The sequence below is a fragment of the Aspergillus melleus genome (genome assembly GCF_016097325.1).
Source record: "Aspergillus melleus strain CBS 546.65 chromosome Unknown contig1, whole genome shotgun sequence".
Taxonomy (NCBI): domain Eukaryota; kingdom Fungi; phylum Ascomycota; class Eurotiomycetes; order Eurotiales; family Aspergillaceae; genus Aspergillus; species Aspergillus melleus.
This window is the reverse complement of record NW_025763370.1, coordinates 7461993-7484627: the sequence shown is the minus strand read 5'-3', so window position 1 is coordinate 7484627 and position 22635 is coordinate 7461993. Positions and strand designations below refer to the sequence as shown.

At 51.9% G+C, this 22635-nt stretch overlaps 7 protein-coding genes across 7 annotated transcripts; 3 read left to right on the top strand and 4 right to left on the bottom strand.

Moving 5' to 3' along the window:
• Nucleotides 1-236: 236 nt before the first annotated feature.
• On the top strand, nt 237-706 carry tpcK (decarboxylase tpcK; the record flags this gene model as incomplete). The annotated part of the gene is made up of 2 exons (XM_046084333.1): nt 237-380; nt 449-706. 2 exons carry the CDS (start codon nt 237-239, stop codon nt 704-706), a joined length of 402 nt encoding a protein of 133 aa, XP_045940296.1.
• A 666-nt stretch (nt 707-1372) lies between these two features.
• Nucleotides 1373-7846, top strand: LDX57_002683 (uncharacterized protein; the record flags this gene model as incomplete). Its single annotated transcript, XM_046084332.1, has 6 exons — nt 1373-1680; nt 1742-2016; nt 2061-3304; nt 3353-5517; nt 5564-6313; nt 6359-7846. Exons 3-6 carry the CDS (start codon nt 3247-3249, stop codon nt 7844-7846), a joined length of 4461 nt encoding a protein of 1486 aa, XP_045940295.1. The 5' UTR covers nt 1373-1680; nt 1742-2016; nt 2061-3246.
• A 145-nt stretch (nt 7847-7991) lies between these two features.
• Nucleotides 7992-8957, bottom strand: LDX57_002682 (uncharacterized protein; the record flags this gene model as incomplete). Its single annotated transcript, XM_046084331.1, has 1 exon — nt 7992-8957. One exon carries the CDS (start codon nt 8955-8957, stop codon nt 7992-7994), a length of 966 nt encoding a protein of 321 aa, XP_045940294.1.
• A 647-nt stretch (nt 8958-9604) lies between these two features.
• On the top strand, nt 9605-10831 carry LDX57_002681 (phenylacetaldoxime dehydratase family protein; the record flags this gene model as incomplete). Its single annotated transcript, XM_046084330.1, has 1 exon — nt 9605-10831. The coding sequence occupies one exon, from the start codon at nt 9605-9607 to the stop codon at nt 10829-10831; it is 1227 nt and encodes a 408-aa protein (XP_045940293.1).
• A 463-nt stretch (nt 10832-11294) lies between these two features.
• LDX57_002680 (hybrid sensor histidine kinase/response regulator) lies at nt 11295-15271 on the bottom strand (the record flags this gene model as incomplete). Its single annotated transcript, XM_046084329.1, has 3 exons — nt 11295-11527; nt 11576-15102; nt 15195-15271. The coding sequence occupies 3 exons, from the start codon at nt 15269-15271 to the stop codon at nt 11295-11297; spliced, it is 3837 nt and encodes a 1278-aa protein (XP_045940292.1).
• An 884-nt stretch (nt 15272-16155) lies between these two features.
• On the bottom strand, nt 16156-19514 carry LDX57_002679 (cation-translocating P-type ATPase; the record flags this gene model as incomplete). The annotated part of the gene is made up of 8 exons (XM_046084328.1): nt 16156-16456; nt 16507-16824; nt 16880-17463; nt 17515-17863; nt 17912-18285; nt 18340-18580; nt 18629-18899; nt 18947-19514. 8 exons carry the CDS (start codon nt 19512-19514, stop codon nt 16156-16158), a joined length of 3006 nt encoding a protein of 1001 aa, XP_045940291.1.
• Nucleotides 19515-20540: 1026 nt separating this feature from the next.
• LDX57_002678 (uncharacterized protein) lies at nt 20541-22099 on the bottom strand (the record flags this gene model as incomplete). Its single annotated transcript, XM_046084327.1, has 3 exons — nt 20541-21464; nt 21516-21887; nt 21938-22099. 3 exons carry the CDS (start codon nt 22097-22099, stop codon nt 20541-20543), a joined length of 1458 nt encoding a protein of 485 aa, XP_045940290.1.
• Between the last annotated feature and the right edge of the window lie 536 nt (nt 22100-22635).

Sequence of the window (22635 nt, the reverse complement as noted above, 5' to 3'; positions counted from 1 at the left end):
CATCAAGGTGGAATATTATTCGTTTCCTTGGATTGTGTCTTAGTGCCGTTCAACTGTATAGAAATTAGAACTCATTAGATAACGCTGGAAGAATAACCACAGCTACTAGAGAGTCTGCGCTAAAAGATTTCCCATATTCTCGGATTCCGAGCTCCGAAGCCTTGAAGAACCATAAAACATGCCGTAAGACCATAAGCGTGTAAGGAACAAGAGCAGCATTCAAGCCTAACTCTAAAATGGCCCCTCTATACGCCTGGACAATTCTTGCCTACCGCAAGAAAGGCATGTCTGAAGAGGCCTACCATGAGTACCTCAGCACCCACCATGCAACCGTGGTCAAGAACCACATAGCCAAATTTGGAATTGTCAGTTATACAATGGTATGCATCTTACCCATGTCCTCGCTGGAACAGGTTCAAGAAACATGTCTAACATCCACTTGATTAAGACTCATAACACGTCCGAGACCAAAGCCATGGCTACACAACTGCTCGGGCCTGTACCTCAGGCCGAGAAGAAAATCGCTGATTATGACTGCGTGGTTCAGGTCAAGTTTCGTGACATCCAGGATTATTTGAAGGCCAGGGACGATCCGTTTTTCAAGGAGGTGATTGGTCCTGATCATGAGCACTTTGCGGACACTGAGCGGACGGTCTTTTTGACTGGTTGGGTGGAGAAGTTGATTGAAGATGGGGTTGTCGTTTAGATGTTTTAAGTTGCATCGATTGACTGAATATGATATCGGTATCAAAGTCAATTTTGAAAAAACAGCCGTGTGTGACTTTTCATTCTATCTGCTCCAAAACGAGTTACATTTGATGCAGCCCACTAGGGTCGAGCATTTTATGCATGTGCAAGTATGAACCACAGGCTACTTGCCTCAAATCCACCCTTCAATAACTGTGCCGTAAGTACTGTATTCACAAGCCAGGACACCCAAGGACGTAAGACAAAAGATCTACCAGTTCTCTACACAACACACGTCAATAGCATCCGTCGTTCTTATGACTCCTAGGCAGTACCCAACATTGAAAACTAATGCTAGCACTGAATAGGGGATATGCAGGATCTACGCCCAGGAGTACGTTATGCCATATAGCCCAAGCTCATGCGTACTCACATGTCAACTTAGGCATTTGTCCAACACTGGATTGCGACGTCGCATGCTGACGGGCTTTGCCTTCCGAAACGGCTTCCTAATGCTTTATGTATTTTGATATAGACAATCCCCGGGCTCCGAAATATTTGCTCTCCAGAAAGAGAGCAAATGCACGCCTCCTTCAGATCAAACGTGTCACTTCCAACCCCATCGACTTACTCAAGGTGTATGCATCGTCGAAACCTCAGGCATTAACGCACGGACCAAACATCGAGCGCAAACAGAACAAACATCGCAAACATGCAGGCCAACGTCTTCGTCTTCGGGGACCAAACCGTTCCCTTCGAGTCAACTCTTCACGACCTCCTCCAGGTCAAGAATAATCCCATTCTCATCGATTTTCTCGAGAAAGCTGGCTATTATCTTCGGCGCTATGTTGCCAGCCTTCCGGTCTATCAGCAAGACTGGTTCCCGTGTTTCACTACTTTGGTGGACCTCTTTGCCCAGCATGACCAGTCTCATGCGTGTCCGGCACTGAAGTTCGCTTTTGTTGTCACCACTCAAATTGGCTTGTTTATCAAGTGAGGATCTTGAGTCCCAAATGGCTCAGCGATGGGATCTGACATTCTAGGCATTTTGGAGATGGCGCTAGCCCTTATCCGACCGACAACGCCTATGTCATCGGCGCTTGTACCGGGTGCTTTGCCGCTGCAGCCATCAGCACCTCGCGCACCTTGACAGAGTTGGTTCCTGCAGCGGTCGAGGCCGTTCTCGTCGCCTTGCAGACGGCTGTACGTGCATTGACCCTGCGAGATGACCTCACCAGTCTCGATGAAGAGCACAGAGCATGGTCTGCTGTCGTCGCGGTTGATGAGTCTGTGGCCGAGAAGTTGGTCCAGAGATTCAATGCGGAGAAGGTAAGAACAACTTCCACCAGACTGATAGGATGCTGATGGTGTAGACTCTCCCTCGTGTCATGCAACTGTACGTTAGCTCTTTCAGCAACTGTGTGACTATAAGCGGCCCGCCGGGTTTATTGCCCCAGTTTCTGTTGGCATCAGCATTAAAGCATTCTGTGCTACCGATTGAAATACCCTATCACGCACCGCATTTATTTAGCGGTGGTGATGCAGGGGGGTTCGGGTTCCACCACCCCTCCCTGCAAGGGTATGCGCAGCGGCTTCCAATAGTGTCGGCTGCGTCTGGAGTTATCCTAGAGTCTCAGAGATTCGAGGATCTTCTCCACGGAGCGGTGACGGAGACACTGACACACCCCATTCAGTGGAACCGCGTCGTGTCGAGCCTCTCTAGAGAGCTGTCTGTGCATGACTTTACAGACTGCACACTCTATTGTGTCCAAGATCGAGGTTCCTTTCTTGCTAGCAGTCTAGCCCAGCAACTTCCATCCTTGACTGTTACTACGACCTCCATCAATGAAGGCAACCTGCCACCCCCACCGGAAAACGAGCCCACAGGAAGGTTCTCCGACTCGAAAGTAGCAATTATAGGCTATTCCGGTCGTTTCCCTGACTCTGCATCCAACGAGGAGTTCTGGTCTCTCCTGCTGGCAGGTCGCGATGCGCATCGCACAATCCCCGAAGACAGATTTGACTGGGAAGAGCATTACGATGCAACGGGCAAGAAGAAAAATACGAGCCGAATCAAATATGGCTGCTTCATCAAGGAACCTGGTGTCTTCGACGCGCGATTCTTCAACATGTCCGCGCGGGAAGCGGAGAACACGGATCCGTGCCAGCGATTGGGTCTCACAACAGCGTTCGAAGCAATCGAAATGGCTGGGCTGGTTCCGAACTCAACCCCTAGCACCCAGCAGGATCGGATTGGTGTGTTCTACGGTATGACGAGCGATGACTACAGGGAGGTGAATAGTGGCCAAAACGTGGATACCTATTTCATCCCCGGTGGGAACAGGGCATTTCTTTCTGGGAGGATCAGGTGCCGACCGTGCTCTTGAAATCCGTTTGTGTCACTAATAACCTAATTTGCACAGCTACTTCTTTCGATTTTGTGGACCAAGCCTGAGCATTGACACGGCGTGCTCGTCGAGCTTCGCTGCCATTCAAGCAGCATGCGCATACCTCTGGCGCGGAGAATGCGACACAGCTCTTGCTGGAGGTTGCAATGTCATGACGAACCCGGATAATTTTGCGGGCCTCGATAGAGGTCACTTTCTTACGACCAAGGGTACATCTACCTCCTAATTATTTCATCATCCCGTGTTAACGGAGCAAGGAAACTGCAACGCGTTTGACGACGGTGCAGGCGGGTACTGTCGATCCGACTGTGTCGGCAGTGTTCTGCTGAAACGACTCGACGACGCCCTGTCTGAAAATGATCCCATCTTTGGTGTGATTCGCGGCACGTACACAAACCATTGTGGCCACACGGACTCCATCACACGGCCATTTGAAGGCGATCAAATTGCAGTCTTCAATCGCATACTCCGATATACTGGCACCGATCCAAAGGAGGTTGGATACGTGGAGATGCACGGGACCGGTACCCAGGCCGGCGATGCCACTGAGATGAGGTCCGTCCTGAAGGTGTTTGCACCTGAGAAGCCGAGAAAAAGGTGCTTGTACCTTGGGGCAGCGAAAGCGAATATGGGTCACGCCGGATCCGCAAGTGGCGTAGCGTCGTTGATCAAAGTGTTGTTGATGCTGAGGTTCAGTACGATTCCACCGCACTGTGGCATCAAGACCAAGATCAATCACACTTATCCCACTGATTGGGACGAGAGGAACGTGCACATTCCCATGAGAGCCGCAGAGTGGAACAGGGGGAAAGGAGAGAAGAGGCTTGTCTTTTTGAATAATTTCAGTGCGGCCGGGGGAAACACGGCAGCTTTGGTAGAAGATGCACCGGAGAGAAGTCGACCGGGAGAGGATAAGCGGGCCAGGCATGTTGTGGCTGTAACGGCAAAGACGGCCATGTCACTACAGGGTAATTTGGAGAATATGATACACTATCTGGCTGACCATCCAGAGGTTTCGCTGTCGAGTCTGTCATACACAAGCACAGCTAGGCGAATGCATCACAGCTTCCGGGTACTGGTATCCGGCGGGGACACCGTATCCATTCTTGAACGATTGCAAGCGACTGTTTCGATCACGCATACCGTTTCTCCGAAGAGCAGGGTTATCATGGTTTTCCCTGGACAAGGCGCACTGTACGCCGGCATGGGGCAGCAACTCTTTGACATGGTTCCTTCGTTCCGTGATTGCATCTTGCGTTTGAATTCTATCGCTCAAAGCCAGGGCTTCCCGCCATTCTTGCCTATAATCCAGGGGACAACAGAAGACTCCTCTCCAGTGGCAGACCAACTGAGCCTGGTTTGCCTCCAAATGGCCCTATACAACTTTTGGTCATCCCTTGGGGTTTTGCCGGTGGCCACTATAGGGCACAGTCTGGGCGAGTATGCTGCTCTTTACGCTGCAGGTGTGATCACCGCTAGTGATGTTATATACCTGGTTGGCACGCGGGCTATGCTGTTTGTCGAGAAGACGCGTCCACGGACACATGGCATGTTAGTAGTCAAGCAGTCAGCCCAGGGGATGCAGCCGGAGTTAGATACCTGCGAAATCGCTTGCTTCAACCAACCCGAAAGCAATGTTGTGAGTGGCTCTTTAGAGCAGCTTTCCGGCCTAAAGCAGAGGCTGGATGGCTGCCGGGTTGCATGTACCATGATGGACGTCCCTTACGCCTTTCACTCGGCTCATGTTGATCCTGTTTTGAAGGAATTCGAGCTAGCTGCCAGCCGCATTCGGTATCGTCCACCACGTGTTGCATACATTTCACCGTTACTTGCATCCGTTATCTCAGCTGGGGATACCGGTACTTTGCTCGGGAAATACTTGACCCAGGCATGTCGACAGCCCGTCAACTTCCAAGGTGCCATCCAAGCTGCAAGGGCAGATCTTGTCAGTGAAAAGACCATATGGCTGGAATTAGGGTCGCATCCGACCTGCTCGGGCATGATAAAGGGCACCTTGGGCCGGAATATAGTAACTGTACCGTCCCTCCGGACAGACACTGATACTTGGACCGTCATTACAGGAGGCCTAGAGGTCTTGTATAATAGCGGAGTTGAGATCAACTGGTCTGAGTACCATCGGCCGTGGGAACATCAACAGGAGGTCCTGGCCTTGCCGCGGTATGCCTGGGATTTGAAGAACTACTGGATCCCTTATCGGAACAACTTCTGTCTGACGAAAGGAGACGGGGTTTCTGCTGAGAAGGCCGAGCCGCTTTACTTGAGTCCTTCAGTCCAGCAGGTTCTGGAGGAATCCCACGGAGATGATACATCTACTCTGCTGGCGGCGTCTGACATACACGATGCAAGACTGGCGCCTATCCTTACCGGCCACGTTGTCCATGGCACAGTGCTATGTCCTTCGGTAAATTCTATCCAGTGATACTGTCTACCACTTGCTGACAGAGCAGTCTCTATATGCGGATATTGCTCTCACAATAGTGAGATACATGATGCAAGCTGTCAAACTGTCTCCTGATACAGTCGGCTTAGACGTAGCGGAAATGAAGATACAAAATCCGCTCATTTCTCAGGACGTACCATCTCAGCTTTACTATGTAGCTGCAAAGGCGGATTGGCGAGCCCAGATAGTGTCATGCCGTCTTTTCAGCGGCCCAAAGGACAAGGAAACGGAGCATGCTACATTCTGCGTACGGATAAGCGAGTCTCACCGCTGGTTAGAGGATTGGAGGCGCAACGCATATCTCATCCAGAGCCGAATCGATGCTTTGCAAGAGAGTGCCCATCAAGGCGAAGCCCATCACGTCAAACGCAAACTCGCATACCAGGTTTTTGCACAAACGGTCGAATACGGGCCCGACTACCATGGCATGCAAGATGTGATCTTCGATGCCGAGGAACATGAAGCTACTGTATTAGTGTCCTTCCAAACCGGCGACAATGGTTTCATATTCAATCCATGTTGGATTGATAGTCTTGGCCACGTCGCGGGCTTTGTTCTGAATAGCGATGTTTCACCGGGCAAGACACAGGTTTTCATCAACCAAGGATGGGAGCGGATGCGCTGTCCTGTGCCAGTGTCCATGGGTAAGACATACCGGGTGTATAACAAAATGCAGGTTGAGAGTGGCATGACATATGTGGGTGATACGTATATCTTGGATGGGGGAACTGTTATTGGACTGTATGAGGGCGTGAGAGTAAGTCCGACAGTCCGAGGCATGATTGTGGTCTAACGGGCATAGTTCCAAGGCATTCCTCGACGTGTGCTGGAAAGGGTGCTTTCAGGCGGTGCTTCTGAGCGTCGTGTACCTCCTCCAGTCACGCACAGACAACACTCGCCGGCACACGAATCAACAAAACCAGACGCCGCGGCTCGTGTCATGGGTATCATTGCAGCCGAATCAGGGGTTGCCCTTGCTGACCTGTCACCAACGGATGAGTTCACAAATCACGGCATCGACTCTCTTCTTTCGCTGACTATATGCGGTCGAATCCAAGAAGAAGTGGGCATCGAGGTCTCGTCCTCTCTATTTACAGAATACCCCACCCCAAAAGACTTAATGACCCACCTTGCCTCCTTGAGCAGTTCACCGACTGTCAACACCCCTTCCTCCAGCGAGACCATGTCCGGGTACTTGACTGGAATTACTGAGCCAAGTGCTAACGAATCTACTTCCCTCATCGACTTACTTCGCTCGACCATCGCGTCAGAAACCGGCGCGTCTATCAGCGACGTCACGCCCACCACGCCGTTCAGCGAGCTCGGCGTGGACTCACTACTTGCCCTTACAATCGCCAGCACACTTGCCGAGACGCTTGAAATCGAAATCCCATCAACAGCCCTAACGGACTGCCACAATCTCTCCGAACTGAACAAAAGCCTCGGCCTCATTACGCCACCATCCGACCTACCCTCACCACCACCCAGAACTGCTGTACCTTCCTGCGACCCCAGCTCAGGTCCCCAGTCCACCTCCATCCTTCTTTGGGGCAATCCAAAAACCAGCCAAAAAACGGTTTTCTTCTTCCCCGACGGCTCTGGATCAGCAACATCCTACGCACATATCCCCAAGGTCCCAAATACAGCCGCTTACGCGCTCAACTGCCCGTACATGAAAACGCCCCATCAAATGACTCGCAGCCTCGAATCTTTAACCGCAAAATACCTCGTCGAGATCCGACACCGTCAACCCACCGGCCCATACCATCTCGCCGGCTGGTCTGCAGGTGGAATCTGCGCTTACGAAGCTGCGCGTCAATTACATGCCGCGGGACAAAAAACAAGTCGAATCATTCTAATCGATGCACCAAACCCAATCGGCCTTCAGAATCCGCCGGCCAAAATGTACGATTTCTTCGAGCAGATCGGGCTCTTTGGTCGGGGCACCGCGCCGGATTGGCTCCGGCCGCATTTCGACGCGTTCATCCGCTTGCTAGACGCATATTGGGTTTCAAAACTAGGGTTTTCGGTGTCGACATATCTGATCTATGCGACGGATGGCGTATGTCATGGCGAGGAGGTACCGAAGATGGAGCTTCGGGATGATGACCCGAGAGAGATGATATGGCTGTTGACGGATCGGACGGATTTCAGTGGTGATGGGTGGGCGAGTTTAGTGGAGAGGAAGAATTTACATGTCACTGTGCTAGAAGGGGTGAAACATTTCTCGATGGAGAGAGGGCAGCATATGGTGCGTTTCGGTAAGTTTCTGGAGGAGGCTATGAGTTGATCTGAGGTCAGTTTCAGTTCCGATGACAGTATAACAATGGGATATTCATTCTTGTTTGAAACTATGAAGTGCAATAAGCATATGGTCGCTCCGGTGTCAATCTGTCAACTCTCCTTCCCTCAACCCCACGAATCATACAATATGTTTAACGCAGCACCAACGGATTCCTTCTCAAATACTCCTCCAACTCAATAACCTCGCCCCTCGCCTCCTCCCTGCCAGCTCTCACCTTCTCCTCCGTGCCCTTCCCGAAATAGCCATGATCCTGAAACCACTGCATCATATCCAGCATATACGGCCTCCTCTCCCGGGGCAAAAGCTCACCCCAGGCCTCCTTCCCTACCTGATTATACACCACCCTCTTTCCCGACACCGAACTCATGATGCTCACAATCTCGTCGAGCGAATACATCCTCGTGGCCGCACAAATCACGCGGTCCTCGAAGCGCTCGAAATCAGCGATCATCGCAGCCACCCACTTCCCGAAGTCAGACTCCACTGCTATCAGAGGGAGCGTGGTCGTCGGTGATACAAAGCATGTTAACGCATACTCCTCTTCCTTCACGCCATCATCAGCCCGATCACCTTGACGATGGACAACCCGTCTCGGCGTCAACGACGCATGAAAGTTCTCCATAAATGACCCCGGACTGATAAACGCTGCCTTGATCGGTAATGTGCGAATGTACTTCTCAATCACGCACTTGCCATCCCACTGACCCGCTCTAGATAACACACCACCCGACAAACGCTTAATACTGGGCAAGGTGGAATAGATCAGATACGGCACGGCCATCGCGACCGCCGCGTCGGCTATGGCCTTGCCGTGTTCGACTTCATGGTCGTAAGTATGTCCATCGTAGATGGTGATAGTTGTGACAAAGACGATGTCTGCGTCTTGGAAGGCCGTGCGGAGAGAGATCGGGTCCGAGACGTCGGCGTAGACTAGCTCGACTCCTGTGCTGGTGGCGAGGGTCTGGGCTCGTGGGTTTGCAGGGTCGCGACTCAGGCCGCGGATGGTGTATTGGCTATTGAGGGACGGGTCGGATTGGATGGCGGTGGTGGAGCGGGGTTGATGGCTGGTGGCGTTGGTGAGGACGAGGAGGGGCATTTTGTTTGAATTTGAGTTTTATTTGGCTTGACTTGGGGCGGTTTGCAGGTTTGGGGGGCGCGTGAAGAATGGAATTCAAGACTAAAGATGGGATAGGGCCAAGGCCTAGAGGAAGAGAGGAAAGATGCCCCAGGCACCCTGTCGTCCTGAGGCTCGCACTTCGGACTCCGAAAGGGAAGTCACGCGTCGCTGAGTTCGGAGGTGATGGCCGACCACTTTTCCCGGAGAAATACTTCCATCTACCTTCACCCTCTCTGCCAAGTATCTTCAGAGTATACCCCTGCTCACTCAGCACTATGTTTAGCGTCACCACATGGCAGAGTGGATCATGGTGCTTGGCAGCTTACGGGCCAGTCTTCGAGCGTATTACTATTCAACCTCGATTTCTAATCCGACTCTTGAATAGTTAGTTCTGGATTCTGTTCTGCAAGAATTCCGGACCCCACCAAGTTGTCAGCTTATTCGGTCCACCCAACCAGATGTGTGCTTATAGCCCGAGAATGCATGCCAGTTGCCGATCTCTGCAGACAAAGAAAATGAGAGGGGGGGGGGGGGGCCATTCTGCTGTTTAAAGGCCAATTTCCCACGGTCCTTCCAACTTAATCTCTTCTTTCAATCACTCTCTCAAAATCCCGGATTTTGTCAATATGCACGGCGTTCAACTTTCCACCTCCTCTCCCTTCGTTTACGCCCTCTTCGGCATCCAGCTCCCTGACGATGACAATGACGATGTCACCACCACGCCGGAAAAAACAACCCTGATCACCCGATTCAACGACCTCTTATCCACCCACCCCGCGCACACAGACCACATTGTCCAAGACAACACCCCCTCCCTCCCCACCTCGGATGATGGACCGCAAGGACCGCAAAGAAAAGAGAAAACCCGCATCTGGCTCACCTACTGGAGCACATCCGACTCCTATCAAACATGGTGGACCAGTCCCGCTGTCCAGCAATTCTGGTCCAATCTACCCGACGACGCTGGGATTTGGCGTGAAGTGATGACGCTCCCTGCGAGTCGCACGCAACATGGAACGACTTGTCCTGAGGTCGCGGGTTTGGGGCATCTGGGGCCGCGCAACTCGGTCGTTGATAAGGCTGGATATTGGGGGTGTTATCGACAGAGACTTACGGCGACGACGGTCGAGAAGGATCCGTTGGATTCGAATGTGCCTTTGGTTCAACCTCAGCATCAGAATCAGGAGCCAGGTCAAGAGCAAGCCGGTCGCTGCCCGTATTCAGGTTCTAACGGGGCGAGTACCAGCGCCAGGAACGGTAGCAGCACTGAAAAGGCCGATGACTACGACCATCTGGATGAAATCAGGACCCCCGATGAAAACACACCAGCGAAAATCCACCCCGGCCGTGTCCTCGTCTCCGACATCCCCGATAATCTGTGCTTCGTAGTCGAAGGCCAAGACCACGCGACGATGGTCCCCTCAGAACGAGACCTGTGGTTCAAACGCTACGATCCGCTCGCAACGCAATGGATCAAGGATCTCCTCTTATCAACAAACAGCAACACGGCAAACCTCTCCTCCGACAAAGGACCCGTGAACACACGTCTCTGCTACGACCCGTCAAGCGGGAAATTCCGAAACGATACCAACATGCCATCTCTGAACTATAACACGAAGATCCAGCTTTTCTACTTCCGCGACCTCGGCACCCTGGAGCGCATCGGGCGACGGAACCTGGGACATGTGAAGCTTCGGAGTACGTTCCTGGGTGCGTACGCGCCGGGTGGCGAGATGTTTGGAGTAGGGCAGATGGGGCTATGGGTGGAGACAAGCGTGGTGAAGAATGGAGAGATGGAATGCGAGTATATTGGGTGTTTGGAGGGGACGGGGTTGATGGGTTTGGCTAAGTAGGATTGGTCAAGGCTGTGGTAAATTGACTCGTAATCTCTGTAATTTTGATGAACATGGCTGGCCATTATTATGGGAATTGCGTATGTATCTGGCAGAGAATGTCGCAAATTGCGATCATGTTTAGTACTTTGATTTGGGATACAGTTGAATTTTGAATTGAGAACCAGAGAACACCTATATTTCCGCCTTGCGGTGTCAATTTACTCTAGAGCTGTACAACCGACAGCTGCCGATGCCCATGTCCCTTTTCGAATGATATCTTTTCGAATCTTATATGTACATTTCAGTTTGAGATTACTATCATAATAGCGACAAATTATATACATCGAAGGGAACTGCTTCAATAACATACCAAAGCGTATACGTTGATTATGTCACATACATCATACCCCAGGTCATGCTTTTCTTTTGTCGTAAGGTAATGCAGCCTAGTGCGTATTATCACTCATTGATCTCCATCAGATTACCTGCAAGGCAGTACCCCCTTTTCCTCAAAGATGGGCTGCAAGCTCTTCAACCGCACGGGCTTTGTGAGAAAAATGTCCATTCCCGAGGCAATCGCGTCTCGGTGAACCTCCGCCTGAGCGAGTCCGGTCAAGGCAACGATGCTCACTGATGTCTTCTGACTCAGTTGTTTTTCAAACTCGCGGATACTTCGCGTAGACTCGAGGCCGTCCATAATCGGCATAGAAATATCTAAAACAGATCAATCATGAGGCCATGGGATCGGGTATGCTAACTTACCCATGAGGATCACGCCGAAACTCTTCGGCTCTGCCTTGAACGCCTCGAGTGCTTCTAAACCGTTGCGTGCGATACAATATTCGCAGCCTAGCTTCCGCATGAATGCTTCCAGGAGTTTAATGTTGATTTCATTGTCGTCAACGATTAGGATTTTCAGCGTGTTTTTCGGGGACGGACTGATAGACAAACTCTTTTCCGGGAACGATGAAACAAACGGCTGGTTTACTGTGGCAGTAGAACCATCCTGACTGGAGTCGACCAAAGAGCGACGATCAGGCGGAGACTTCGACAATTCTCTCGACGGAATAACCTCGGGTACCTTCATATCTAGCCCCTTAAGCGTGAATGTCGGCTCGTCCTCTGCCTCCGGAATTGGCGGGACGGCAAACTTCTGGCCTCGCCCCAAAGCAACGCGCGGTTCACTCTCCGCTGTGGAGAGGCCCCGTCGACCATCCTGGCGCTGACAGCATATATTCAGCGTCTTGGCCAATTTCCTTGGCCCGCACGGCTGGCTGATGAACTCGACAACTTCTAAATCACCCCGTCTCTTTCTGGCCATGAACATATTGCGCGCATTTTCTGGCGACGAGCAGATCGCGATGACCGGAGAGGCGAATCGCTGTGTCGGGCCGCGAGCAATAGATTTGATCTGAAGGTTCCCTACGTCCATATGTTCCTGCGTTGTGATATAGAAATCGCAATACCGGAAATCGCCCTGTGTAGGGTCAACTTCAATAACATTCATATCAAGCCACTCGCGGCACATCTGTGTTATGGAAGAACGTAACATTGTATCCTCTTTCGAATCACACAATCCCAAGATGCCAATGGATGTGCCTCGCACGAGCTCTTTGGTCTCGATAATGGGGGACGGCGCATCTGCAACAGCCCCATCCGATTCGAGCCCCAGCGACTGCGGAAGAGCAATTTTGGTAATAACTTCAGTTCCCAGTCCATTCTGGGATTTGACTTGAATATCGCCACCCAGAGCAGCTATCGTCCGGTATGTAACGTTCAAGCCGAGCCCAGTCCCCGGCGTAAGCGGATTCTCTTTTGAGAATGGACTAAATATATCATCTTGGAGGTACTGTTGACCGATACCAGTGCCTGTATCCCTCACAGTTAAGGTGATTTGTGACTTGACGTCGGCTGAGGATTTGGCATCGATGAGGGATGCGTCTAATGACACATATATCAGTCCTTCTTGGGTGAATTTCAGAGCATTTCCCAGAATATTCATCATGATAAGCCGCCAAGCACCGGCTTGGGTTGGGAACTTCCAGTTCGCGGCATAGCTGATGTCCAAGACTAGCCTCACCCCTGTCGACGGCTGTGTCGCGAGCGTCGGGATTACTGACAGGATCGCACCAGGTGTTGACGCTCTCCGTAGCGGCGACCGCGACGCATTCAGAAAGGCGTAGCCGGCAAAGACACTCTCCACAACCTCTTCCAGCGCAGCATCAAGTTGGATATTGGAGTCCAAATTTCCTGGATCTTCCTGGTCTTGCACATACCGGAATTGTCCCTTATCTGACGGAAAGTTGAAATAGTCGCCATTCGAACGCGATGCCCGTACAGAGCGACCTTTTCGCATATTGTTGATATTGGCATACTCCAGAAGATGGTTGATGGAGTCGAACAATGTGCTAGCGCACGATTCGATCGTGTGCACCATTCCCAATTGTAGTGCATTCATACTAGTCTCGGCCAACAGCTCTGCTGTCCCAAAAACCCCATGGAGCGGGGACCGCAGCTCGTGACTGATACTGGAGAGCAAATCTGACTTAGCCCGCTCGGCGAGTTCAGATCCAAGCCGATGAACCTCTGCCATGACACTATGTCCAAAGGCAAATAAGAATGTTAGTTCGTCGTCATAAGTGAAAACGCGAAGCGGGGTTTTAGTCCAGACGAGACAGCCAGAGTACCATCTTCCCTTGTGCGAATCCCACAGAGGAGCAAAGATGATGCTGCGGGAGCCAGGGGCAAATTCGCTCAGCGTTGAGACGTCTTGACGAATCATCCTCCTTCTCGTCGTTTTATATTTGCGCCCCATCATTCGACGCTTGCCGCTCGCAATAGCACCTGGATTATCGGCTTTGAAGTTTTTGAACAGGGTATCGCTCGTATCCTCAGAAGAAACAGTCCCATCTTCCGCGAAGTTGAATATTTTACCTCGGGGGTATCGGTGTAATAGACTTTGTATGAATGACTCGGAAAGGGTCATCCGCTGGTCACCAATGGACTGTCGGTCAATACTGGAGGCCGATGTCGTGGAGAACCCAAGAATATTGCAGGAGTTGGACTCATCCTTATGATCAGCAGTATGGCCAAGTCTTGGAGCTGCCAACCGTTCCCCTGTTGTCTCGCTATCGTCGCTTGTCAAAGCGCCGTCTGTGTCGCTGTAGTCCATCTCGCACTTTGCATTATTGATCAAGCCAGCATGGGAGCCGAAATTGGCGTCAAAGAACACAGCGCCCTCCACTGCGATGGACTCACGCACAATATTGGCCGCACGGGAGAAAGCGTGCTTGACTTCTGTGTTGTACGTATCATGCTGCGGATGGTCCTTCGGCGTGCTTTGCTCCGGTAGTTGTTTAACTGCCGCAGATTTCGGCGCCGACTGACTCCTAGCTGCTCTCGTTGCTGTTGTAATACTGTCCACAGGGTGCTTTCTACATGGTCGAATTGCCTGGTCGTCTGAAGGTCGTAACTCTCGCGTGCGCAGGGGCAAGCGCCTTGAAAAACCTGGTTCCCGCAGAGCCCGCTCAGACTTAGCTATCACTTGCTTCGCTTGTTGCCTGGCGTTGACGTGTCCTTCTGAGGGTTCGGTGAGCTCCCCAAACCGAGAAGAGTCGCTGCTTTCCAGCCAAGAACTGCGCATACTAGCCTTTCCTTCCAGGAAGCTCCCCAAACCGACCATCATTCGCTCGCTGCGGAGGTATCGAGTCTTGGACCGATTCGTCTGAAGGTGGCTCATCACTGTAACCGACATGTCGGTTAGGAACTTGATCGTCCTTTTATCCAAAGGTGCACGCGGCTTCGTGTCCAGGACAGTGTAAGCGCCGATCGTCAACCCCTTCGGACTGACGATGGGCGCACAGGCCAGAAATCGCACATGCGGGAAGTGTTTCACATCAATCGCCTCCGAAAACCGATCGTCCTTTTGAAGGTCGGGAACAACAAAAGCTTTCTCATCCCAACTCCGAGGAAAACTAGACAATTCGCGCACATTTTTGCAAAAACTGCGCTCATAGGCGACGGTGCAGCAGCCCATCCATAGCTCATCGTCCTCTTCAAACTCGTTATCATCTTGCAAGCTCAGTGTCCGTGATGCCTCCGCAAGGATGTGCTGGTTATCCTTCCCAAAGAGAGAGATGAGCACTCGTTCGGCGTTCAAGCGCAGGGCACCCAGTTGGGCAAAAGCCGTGAGAACAGTATCGGGGCAAGGTCGGGTGGCATGAGGGCACGGGGAATCGGCGGAAACATGGTGACTGAGAGGCAGACTTTGATGATACGGAGGCAGATACCTATCACCGGTCGCCCAGATTAGCATGGGTATCACATCAAAAGTGGCCAAAGCGCCACAACGGTAAGCATCAGTAGGTATAGAGAGACCCACTTGCAGAATTCCCGCTCGCGCGTGGTGCCAAAGCTAACCTGGCGCTTGGGGGACTGCAATGGCGGCGTACATGACATTGCAGCTGCTGTCACTGAGCTGGAGTGGGCAGGCTACAAATGCCTGTAGCAGTGATGGGCAGCATCTGCAACATTTGAAGCAGCTCACGTGTGTCCCAGTGACGGAATGTCCCACGTCCATTTCACATTTGGGCGGCCATACTCGGGCTTTGGTTCCCCAAATTGAAGGCAAAGTCTTGACGGCATTCATTCCGCCAATCACTCAGCTCAAATCTTGCTCCGGCGGACATCATTGGCTCCTGAGGCAGTCACTGACGGGCTGACTAGAGTGGATTATCTAATAATTGTCTCCGCTGGAGATAGTATTCATTGTTGTACACTGTGTACGGTATACGTACAAGTCGGCATTGCCTTTGCATCAAGGCTCGGGATCTATCCTATTATGACCAGGCCATAGCGAGAGTGATCGAATCGATGATTTGAAGGATATCTGAGGCAGAAGTTTATGAGCTCAAATGCTACCGATATTGTAGCGCGTGGCGAAAAGGTAAGAGGAAAGGCAAATTCTCGGGGAGGGAAAGATGGGCCCATAAAGGCGGTGAGGCGGTGCTGGCAGAACGCGACCCGCCCGTCCAGGAAGAAGAAGATCTGGACTGGTCTGGATACGACAATCCTCCTGCGCGTCCCAAGTTTCCGACTCCGTGCGGTCTAGACTTTGAGATATTCCTAACTGTGCTTTTGGGGTTCTTATATAATTAGCCATCTGTTTATGCTTGTGACATACACTGTGTAGTCCCATTGCGTGGACCTGGCGAAGCTTCAATATATATTTTTAAAACACTAAGAGCACCCCCAGCAGGGTGCAATTTCCATTGTGACCACTACCATTAATCGCAACTTGATCTTATCCAAAATACTAGACCAGACAATATCAAGAATTGATTCTACCAGGCGCACTTCGCCAAAAAACCTCCGGGCCACTTTCTAACCCCCGCCTTCCTCAGCTCGTCAAGAGACAAAATCCCCAGCCCAAACGCGGCGGGAAGGAAATAATGCTCCACTGGCACGCTTGTGGTATTCAGAACATCCTGCAAAGGCGGGATATATAACCAGAGAACCGCCATACAGAGAGCAAAGATGATCGCTGGGAAAAGTAGCAAATTCTGTGTGCGTTTGTTGAACGCCGGTGGATGCTGGAATATCGACAGACGGCGTGTGCGGACGGCCATGAGATTGAACCATTGCCTGTGACATGTCAATATTTCATAGTAAAGTCATGAGAAGAGATAACATACATCACCACCAAGTTGATGAAGTATACAGAACTGGCCTCGTTCAGACGCGCCGTATACCAATCCGGATCGATATCTGCAGGGACTTCCCCGAATTTAAACCACAAGGCTGAGAAGGGGATTCCGTTGCGCTGAAGATACCAGTAAGCCATAGAGAAGGATGTCAGAGTTTCTAACATCCCGAGAATGACATAGGCGTGAAAGATCAACTTCCAGTTGACGAGACGGTCCTTCTTCGGTTTGCGAGGAGGACGCATGAGGACATCCGCTTCGGGAGCTTCGTATGCAAGCACAGTTGCGGCGGCACAATCAGTGAAGCAGCTGTCTCGATTAGCATGTCGTTGGGATCAGTCTTAGGAGACGGGTCTTCAAATACCAGATGATGATCATTAGGAAGGAGGACAACACCTGCGGCAATCCAAACACAACGCTAGTCATGACCGGCCAGAACTCCGAGAAAGACCCAGCGGGAAGCAAGTATATGATTGTTTTTTTCAGATTGTCAAACACGACGCGACCGTACTGCACAGCCTCCACAATGGCTGAGAAGGAATCCAGCAATACCATATCGGATGCTTCAATGGCAATGTCGGAGCCGCTTCCCAATGCAATGCCGATATCTGCCGCCTTGAGGGATGGGGCATCATTGACACCATCTCCGGTCATACCGACGATTTCATCCCTGGCGCGGAACTCACGCACAATGCGAAGTTTCTGTTCCGGAGTGGTCCGTGAAAAGACAATCTCCCTGTACTGACAGAGTTGATCCCATTGATGATCGTTCAAACTCATGAGTTCCGTTCCGGTTATGACGATAGCTGACGATGCAGCTACGTCCTTCTCGGTTAAACTGGATCCAGGGACTCTTTGCAGGGCTTCGAAGTTATCAACATCTCTTGTTGTGACGATTCCACATTGCCGTGCAATCGAAAGCGCCGTGAGGCCAAAGTCTCCGGTGACCTATTGTGTGATTAGCCTAATACCGCATCAAGGACTCTAAGAGGGACAAACCATGAAGATCCGAATGCCTGCTCCTCGTAACGTGCTCACTACATCGGGAATCTCCTCTCGAGGGGGATCAACAATACCAAGAAGGCCTACTAGGGTTAACCCGGTGCTGGCCTGGCGGAAGGCCTCTGATTCAAACTCTCGTGAAGATGGGGATATTCCAATCTCCGCTGCTGGGAGAGTCTTGCGAGCTAGGAGGATCACACGCTTTCCCTCGCTAGACCAACGATCTTTGAGTTCTTTGACAGATGTCATGGCCGATGAGTCCAGTGCTTTCACGGTTCCGTCGATGACAATCATCTTGGTACAACGCTCGATTAGAATGTCCGGGGCACCCTTGATAGTGAGCAGGCTGCGCAGATGTTAGCAGCAGAATGGGGACCCCAAAAAAGCGACTTACGTGTCTTCCCGTTTAAACTGCGATGCCTCATCCGGAGACAAAGCTAGCGACACTCCGTTGGGATCGACCGCAGTTAACGTGCGGATCATAAATTTGTTCTTGCTATTGAACGGCAAGTCGTAAGTCTTTTTCCACAATTGTCGGATCTCATCCACGGGACCCAGAGATTCTGAAAACCGGAGAACGGCTTGGTCGGTTGCATCTCCATATACGTGTCTTGCTGATATGGGAAGGTTTGTAGAGGAAGCATCAAATTCAGCCGCGTTGCATAGAGCAGCGACGGACCGGAGGTGTTGCACACCGAGCATATCCCGGACAGTTTCCGGGTCAAACCGGTCCGTCGAGACAGCACTGTCTGTGACAAACATCTTGTTCTATCGCCACTTTTAGCTTTCCGTGAGATTGTTCGTGGTAAAAAGAGATCATACCCGCGTCAATGTGCCCGTCTTGTCCGAACAGATCACGGAGACGGCTCCCAGAGTTTCAACCGTTTTAAGAGACTTGCACAGAATCTTGTTCTTGCTCATCAGTGCTGCTGTAATGGTCAAGCTGGCCGTCAGGGCGATCGGAAGACCCTCTGGAATGAATGCAATGGCAATGCTGACGCAGTCCACAATCAACGTGGGCACATTAATCCAGTCGGGGTGTTCCTTTCGTAACCAGGTGGCCCTGTCGATTGTCAATGATTGATTAGCCGGATAGTTTGGGGGCTCATACCAGACGATAATCACGATGATCACCATGGTCAACATGATAAGGACAATGAAGAGGACGAAGCGCAGAATCTCCTTTTCTAGCGTGCTCAGGCCGGTCTTCGGTTCGTTGGTAAGTTTTGCAATTTTGCCAAACACTGTTGAATCTCCCGTGGAGACGACCATTCCAAGAATATTCCCAGAAACGCAGTGGGTGCCTTGGAGCCCAATGCAGTGTGTCTCCAGGTAGTTGTTATCGGTAGAGTCGACGGTCGCGTTGATCGGAAGTGATTCGCCTACGGACATTAGTTTAGCTAACAAAAGCGCGTCAGGAGTTCCGTACCAGTCAGGATTGAGCGATCCAAGGACGCATCATTCGATGCTTCAAGAAACCGAATGTCTGCGGGAAGCTTGTTGCCCGCCTTGATGTAGACCACATCGCCAGGGACAATCTCGGGAGCTGGCACCATCGTCTGGGAACCGTCTCTCAGGACAAGACAACTCTCGGGAAGCATAGCAGTAATGGAGGCCATCACTCGAGAAGACGACCAGTCTTGCCACGCATTGAAGGCTGCCTGGATGAAGAACACAGCCAGCAAGACAATAGCCAACGCTAGATTTGCGATTGCGGGTGGCTGGCCCAGAGGCTTCCACGAGACGAACACCAAGATACATCCAACAAGCAGGATAGCACCAAAGCCTTTGAAGAAGTATCCGAATATCTGGGTGAACCAAGGATGTGCGACATGGGACAGTGTATTCTTGCCATGCTGGGTCAGGCGATGTTGGGCATCTTCGAGGGATAGGCCTTGTGATATATCGACTTGCCATCGCTTTTGGAGCTCGGTCGAGGAGAGGGTGTGCCATTCGAGGCTCGAAAGATCTATTAGAAGATGGTCAGATTCGCTCATGTATCGGAATGGTGGGTGACCATACCGTCAGCAATGACATCTTTGGCTTCGGCAGCCTCAGCGCGTTGACGTTCCTTGCCTTCATCGATCTCGAATGAACTTGAAGAGAGGTCAGAGATCTCCAAGGTTCTTCGCTCACAGCACCCCTCCTGTACTTACATAGTTCGGTAATGGATCGGAAGAGTGATCGAAGGATCGACTGTTGTCCGCCGACTCATACTGCGAATCGAAAACTGCGATGCCATCGACCCAACCGACCCTTTGCGGTTCAGATTCCTAGGTCTTGAGTGTGCCCTGGGCGAATCATTCCCGGTCTCCTCATCGACCGCGTGCCAGCGAAGACGGGCGCGATCGGCCTTGGGGTCCGCTTCCTCTATAGCATCTGCCATCACGCAGCTCAGGAGAACAGGACTTTCGGAGGGAAGGGCAAAAGAAAGAAGCAAAGTGAGAAGTAAGATGCAACGCCTATCATTCCCAGGTTTAGCATCCACATTCTTATAGTTTTCTGACAGCCGCAATGCGTCGTACAGGGACACATGGCGTCGCGTGGATGATGGGTGCGTGAATTATCACAGCCAGAGGTTCCCAGAGCGGCCGTCAGCTCGCTTGCGGCTTGATCCTGTTCCAACCGTGGATGGCCATTTGCAGTCGTAAATGCCTCACGGCACCGCCTCTGCCACTGTACTCGATGCGGATAGTGGTTGACCAAGGTACCGGATTTTCATTTCGCAGTATTTCCCGCATGACAAAGGGTAATTTCCTGGTCGTGGAATTGTCCAGTTTGAAGGCTAGCGGGAGGAAATATGCCTCATAGTGTCGTCTACACCGGGATTCAGATACCGTGGGCCTACGACAGAGACGAACAAGAACATATAGAAGGAAAAGTCCCGAGGAAATGCTTGTTTGTGTGCGCTCCGGTGGACGGGTGGGGCCGACCGCATTCGGTCTGGACTCGCTCGATGGAAGTATATCTCTCTCTCGGCACAGGAACAGCTGAGCCCTACCCAGAGTTCACAGACACTAGACTCAAGCCTTTCTCTCCATGCTAAACCCATTCTGCGCCAGGTACTCCTCCAACGCGCGATCATCTTCCTCCAAATTCAAGTCACCGCTCTCCGGCAAAAACCAATACACGATCATGCCCAGCACGGCCACTCCGCCCGCAAGATAAAACGTCGCACTCTTACCGGCGGCCTCCTGCAACGGCGTGAAGCACTGTGTTCCCACTGCGGCTCCTGTGCGACCGAACGCCGTGGCCACGCTGTACCCCATGCCGCGCATGGCGGTGGGGAACGACTCGGTGGAGATCAACCCGATGGTCGCACCGGGGCCGAGGTGGCCAAATGCCTGCAGGAGGCCGTATAGCACCACAAAGGCCGCCATGTGCTGGGATAGTTTGGAGAAGGTGCCGCCGATGATGAAGCCGAGGACGACGTAGCCGGCGAAACCGACAAGACCGGTATATCGGCGCCCGATGGCGTTGGTGAGCCACGCGCCGACGAGGACGCCGGGGACGGGCAGGGCGGCGAGAATCACTTGCCAGATTGCGGTGGTTTGGATGTTGTGGTCCTTGACAAGGGAGGAGATGATGCTGCTCGACATAATGCTGTTGGGGAAGTTGATGAAGTCGTAGAGGAAGAAGGCGAGGGACGTGGTGAAAAGGCGCGGCCAGTATTTTCGCACAAGAAGCCAGTAGAACCGAGGGGACTTCTTTTGGCGTTTGAAGTTGGAATAGTGGAAAAGGGTCGAGTCGGTCATGAAGAACCGAAGCACCAGAATGATCGCCGGAAGAATGGTGGCGATGGAGTAGATGGCGTGGAAAGTGACGGGGAGGTTGTTGTTGCTGGCTTTCAGGCACACGAGGTAAACGATCATCTGGATCGGTGCGGCAGAGGTAGCCATCAGCGTGGTGAAGGACACGAAGATCGGCCCACGGTAGCGACGTTTGAACTGGAATCTGTTAGCGCGCACAGGGGCAGAGATACTTTGAGGACATCTTACATCGTCTGACTCCTCTATGCCGGCTGCCGCACTTGGGGGATACTCGCCGCCAACGCCGAACCCACAGATCCCCCGCACAATGACAAAATACCACAGCATATTATGCGACGGATGCACCTGCAGCGCCAGGGCTGACATTAACGTGGCGATGGTGACCAGGCCCGAGGTGAACAAGAGACCTGCACGACGAGAGGTCATGTCGGAGATGTATCCGAGAGCCACCACACCGAGAATGGCACCGATCAGAAGAGCATTGCTGATCCGAGTCTGCATTTCAGACGGGTAACCGGAAGGGCCGAGTAACTGCTTGAAAATGACATTGGTGGGATTCGCGAGTGAGTTCTGGAAACCATCGCTGAAGTTGGCAATATACTGATCTCATTAGATTGGCTTCATATAAAGGGATGAGGGAATTGACTCACGCAGCTGAGGATGGTCAAGTTACTCTGCCATCGCGTTGGCCGGTAGAGTCTGCGACCATTTTCCAGCTCATGGTCCACGACCACTGTGTCTTGGCCCTTGGGCTCTTGATCTGGGCGCTCTTCGTGCGGAACAACCTCTGATCTATAATCTCCTGCCGCCATTTCTAGATCAGTCGTCGTTCTGTCGACAAAGCCACGCCGATGGATTCTTGGCTTCCGCCCGATTGATATACCCACTGCGAATGTCACCACCCAACCGAACCCAGGAAAAATTAGATAAAAACAATTGTGCGCTTATCACTCGGATCATGATAAGAGACCCGCTCGGGACGGGAGAGTGCTCGGATCAAGCATTTTGCACGGTGGATCCGTGGGGTTTTTCCTCGGAGCTTAAGGCCGATGTGTCAGTCGACCGACTCGACCCGGACTGATATCGACTGTTGTACCTGAAGATATTCCCGGGACAGCAGTTTAGGATCGACCGATAACCACCTGGTTGCTTTCTCCGCGGACACCGGAGATGGACATGAGGTCGCCTTCTACATGCCTACGGAGTAGTAATAACGTTCTGACGAGAGATGGTCGCCAGAAGCATGGACCTGAACTAGAACAACTACTGCGGACAAGCAGACACCAAGAAGTGCCAAGGGTGAGCTTGTCTGTCTGGCATTGGACGACGTTCTTAATGCCCGCCGGTA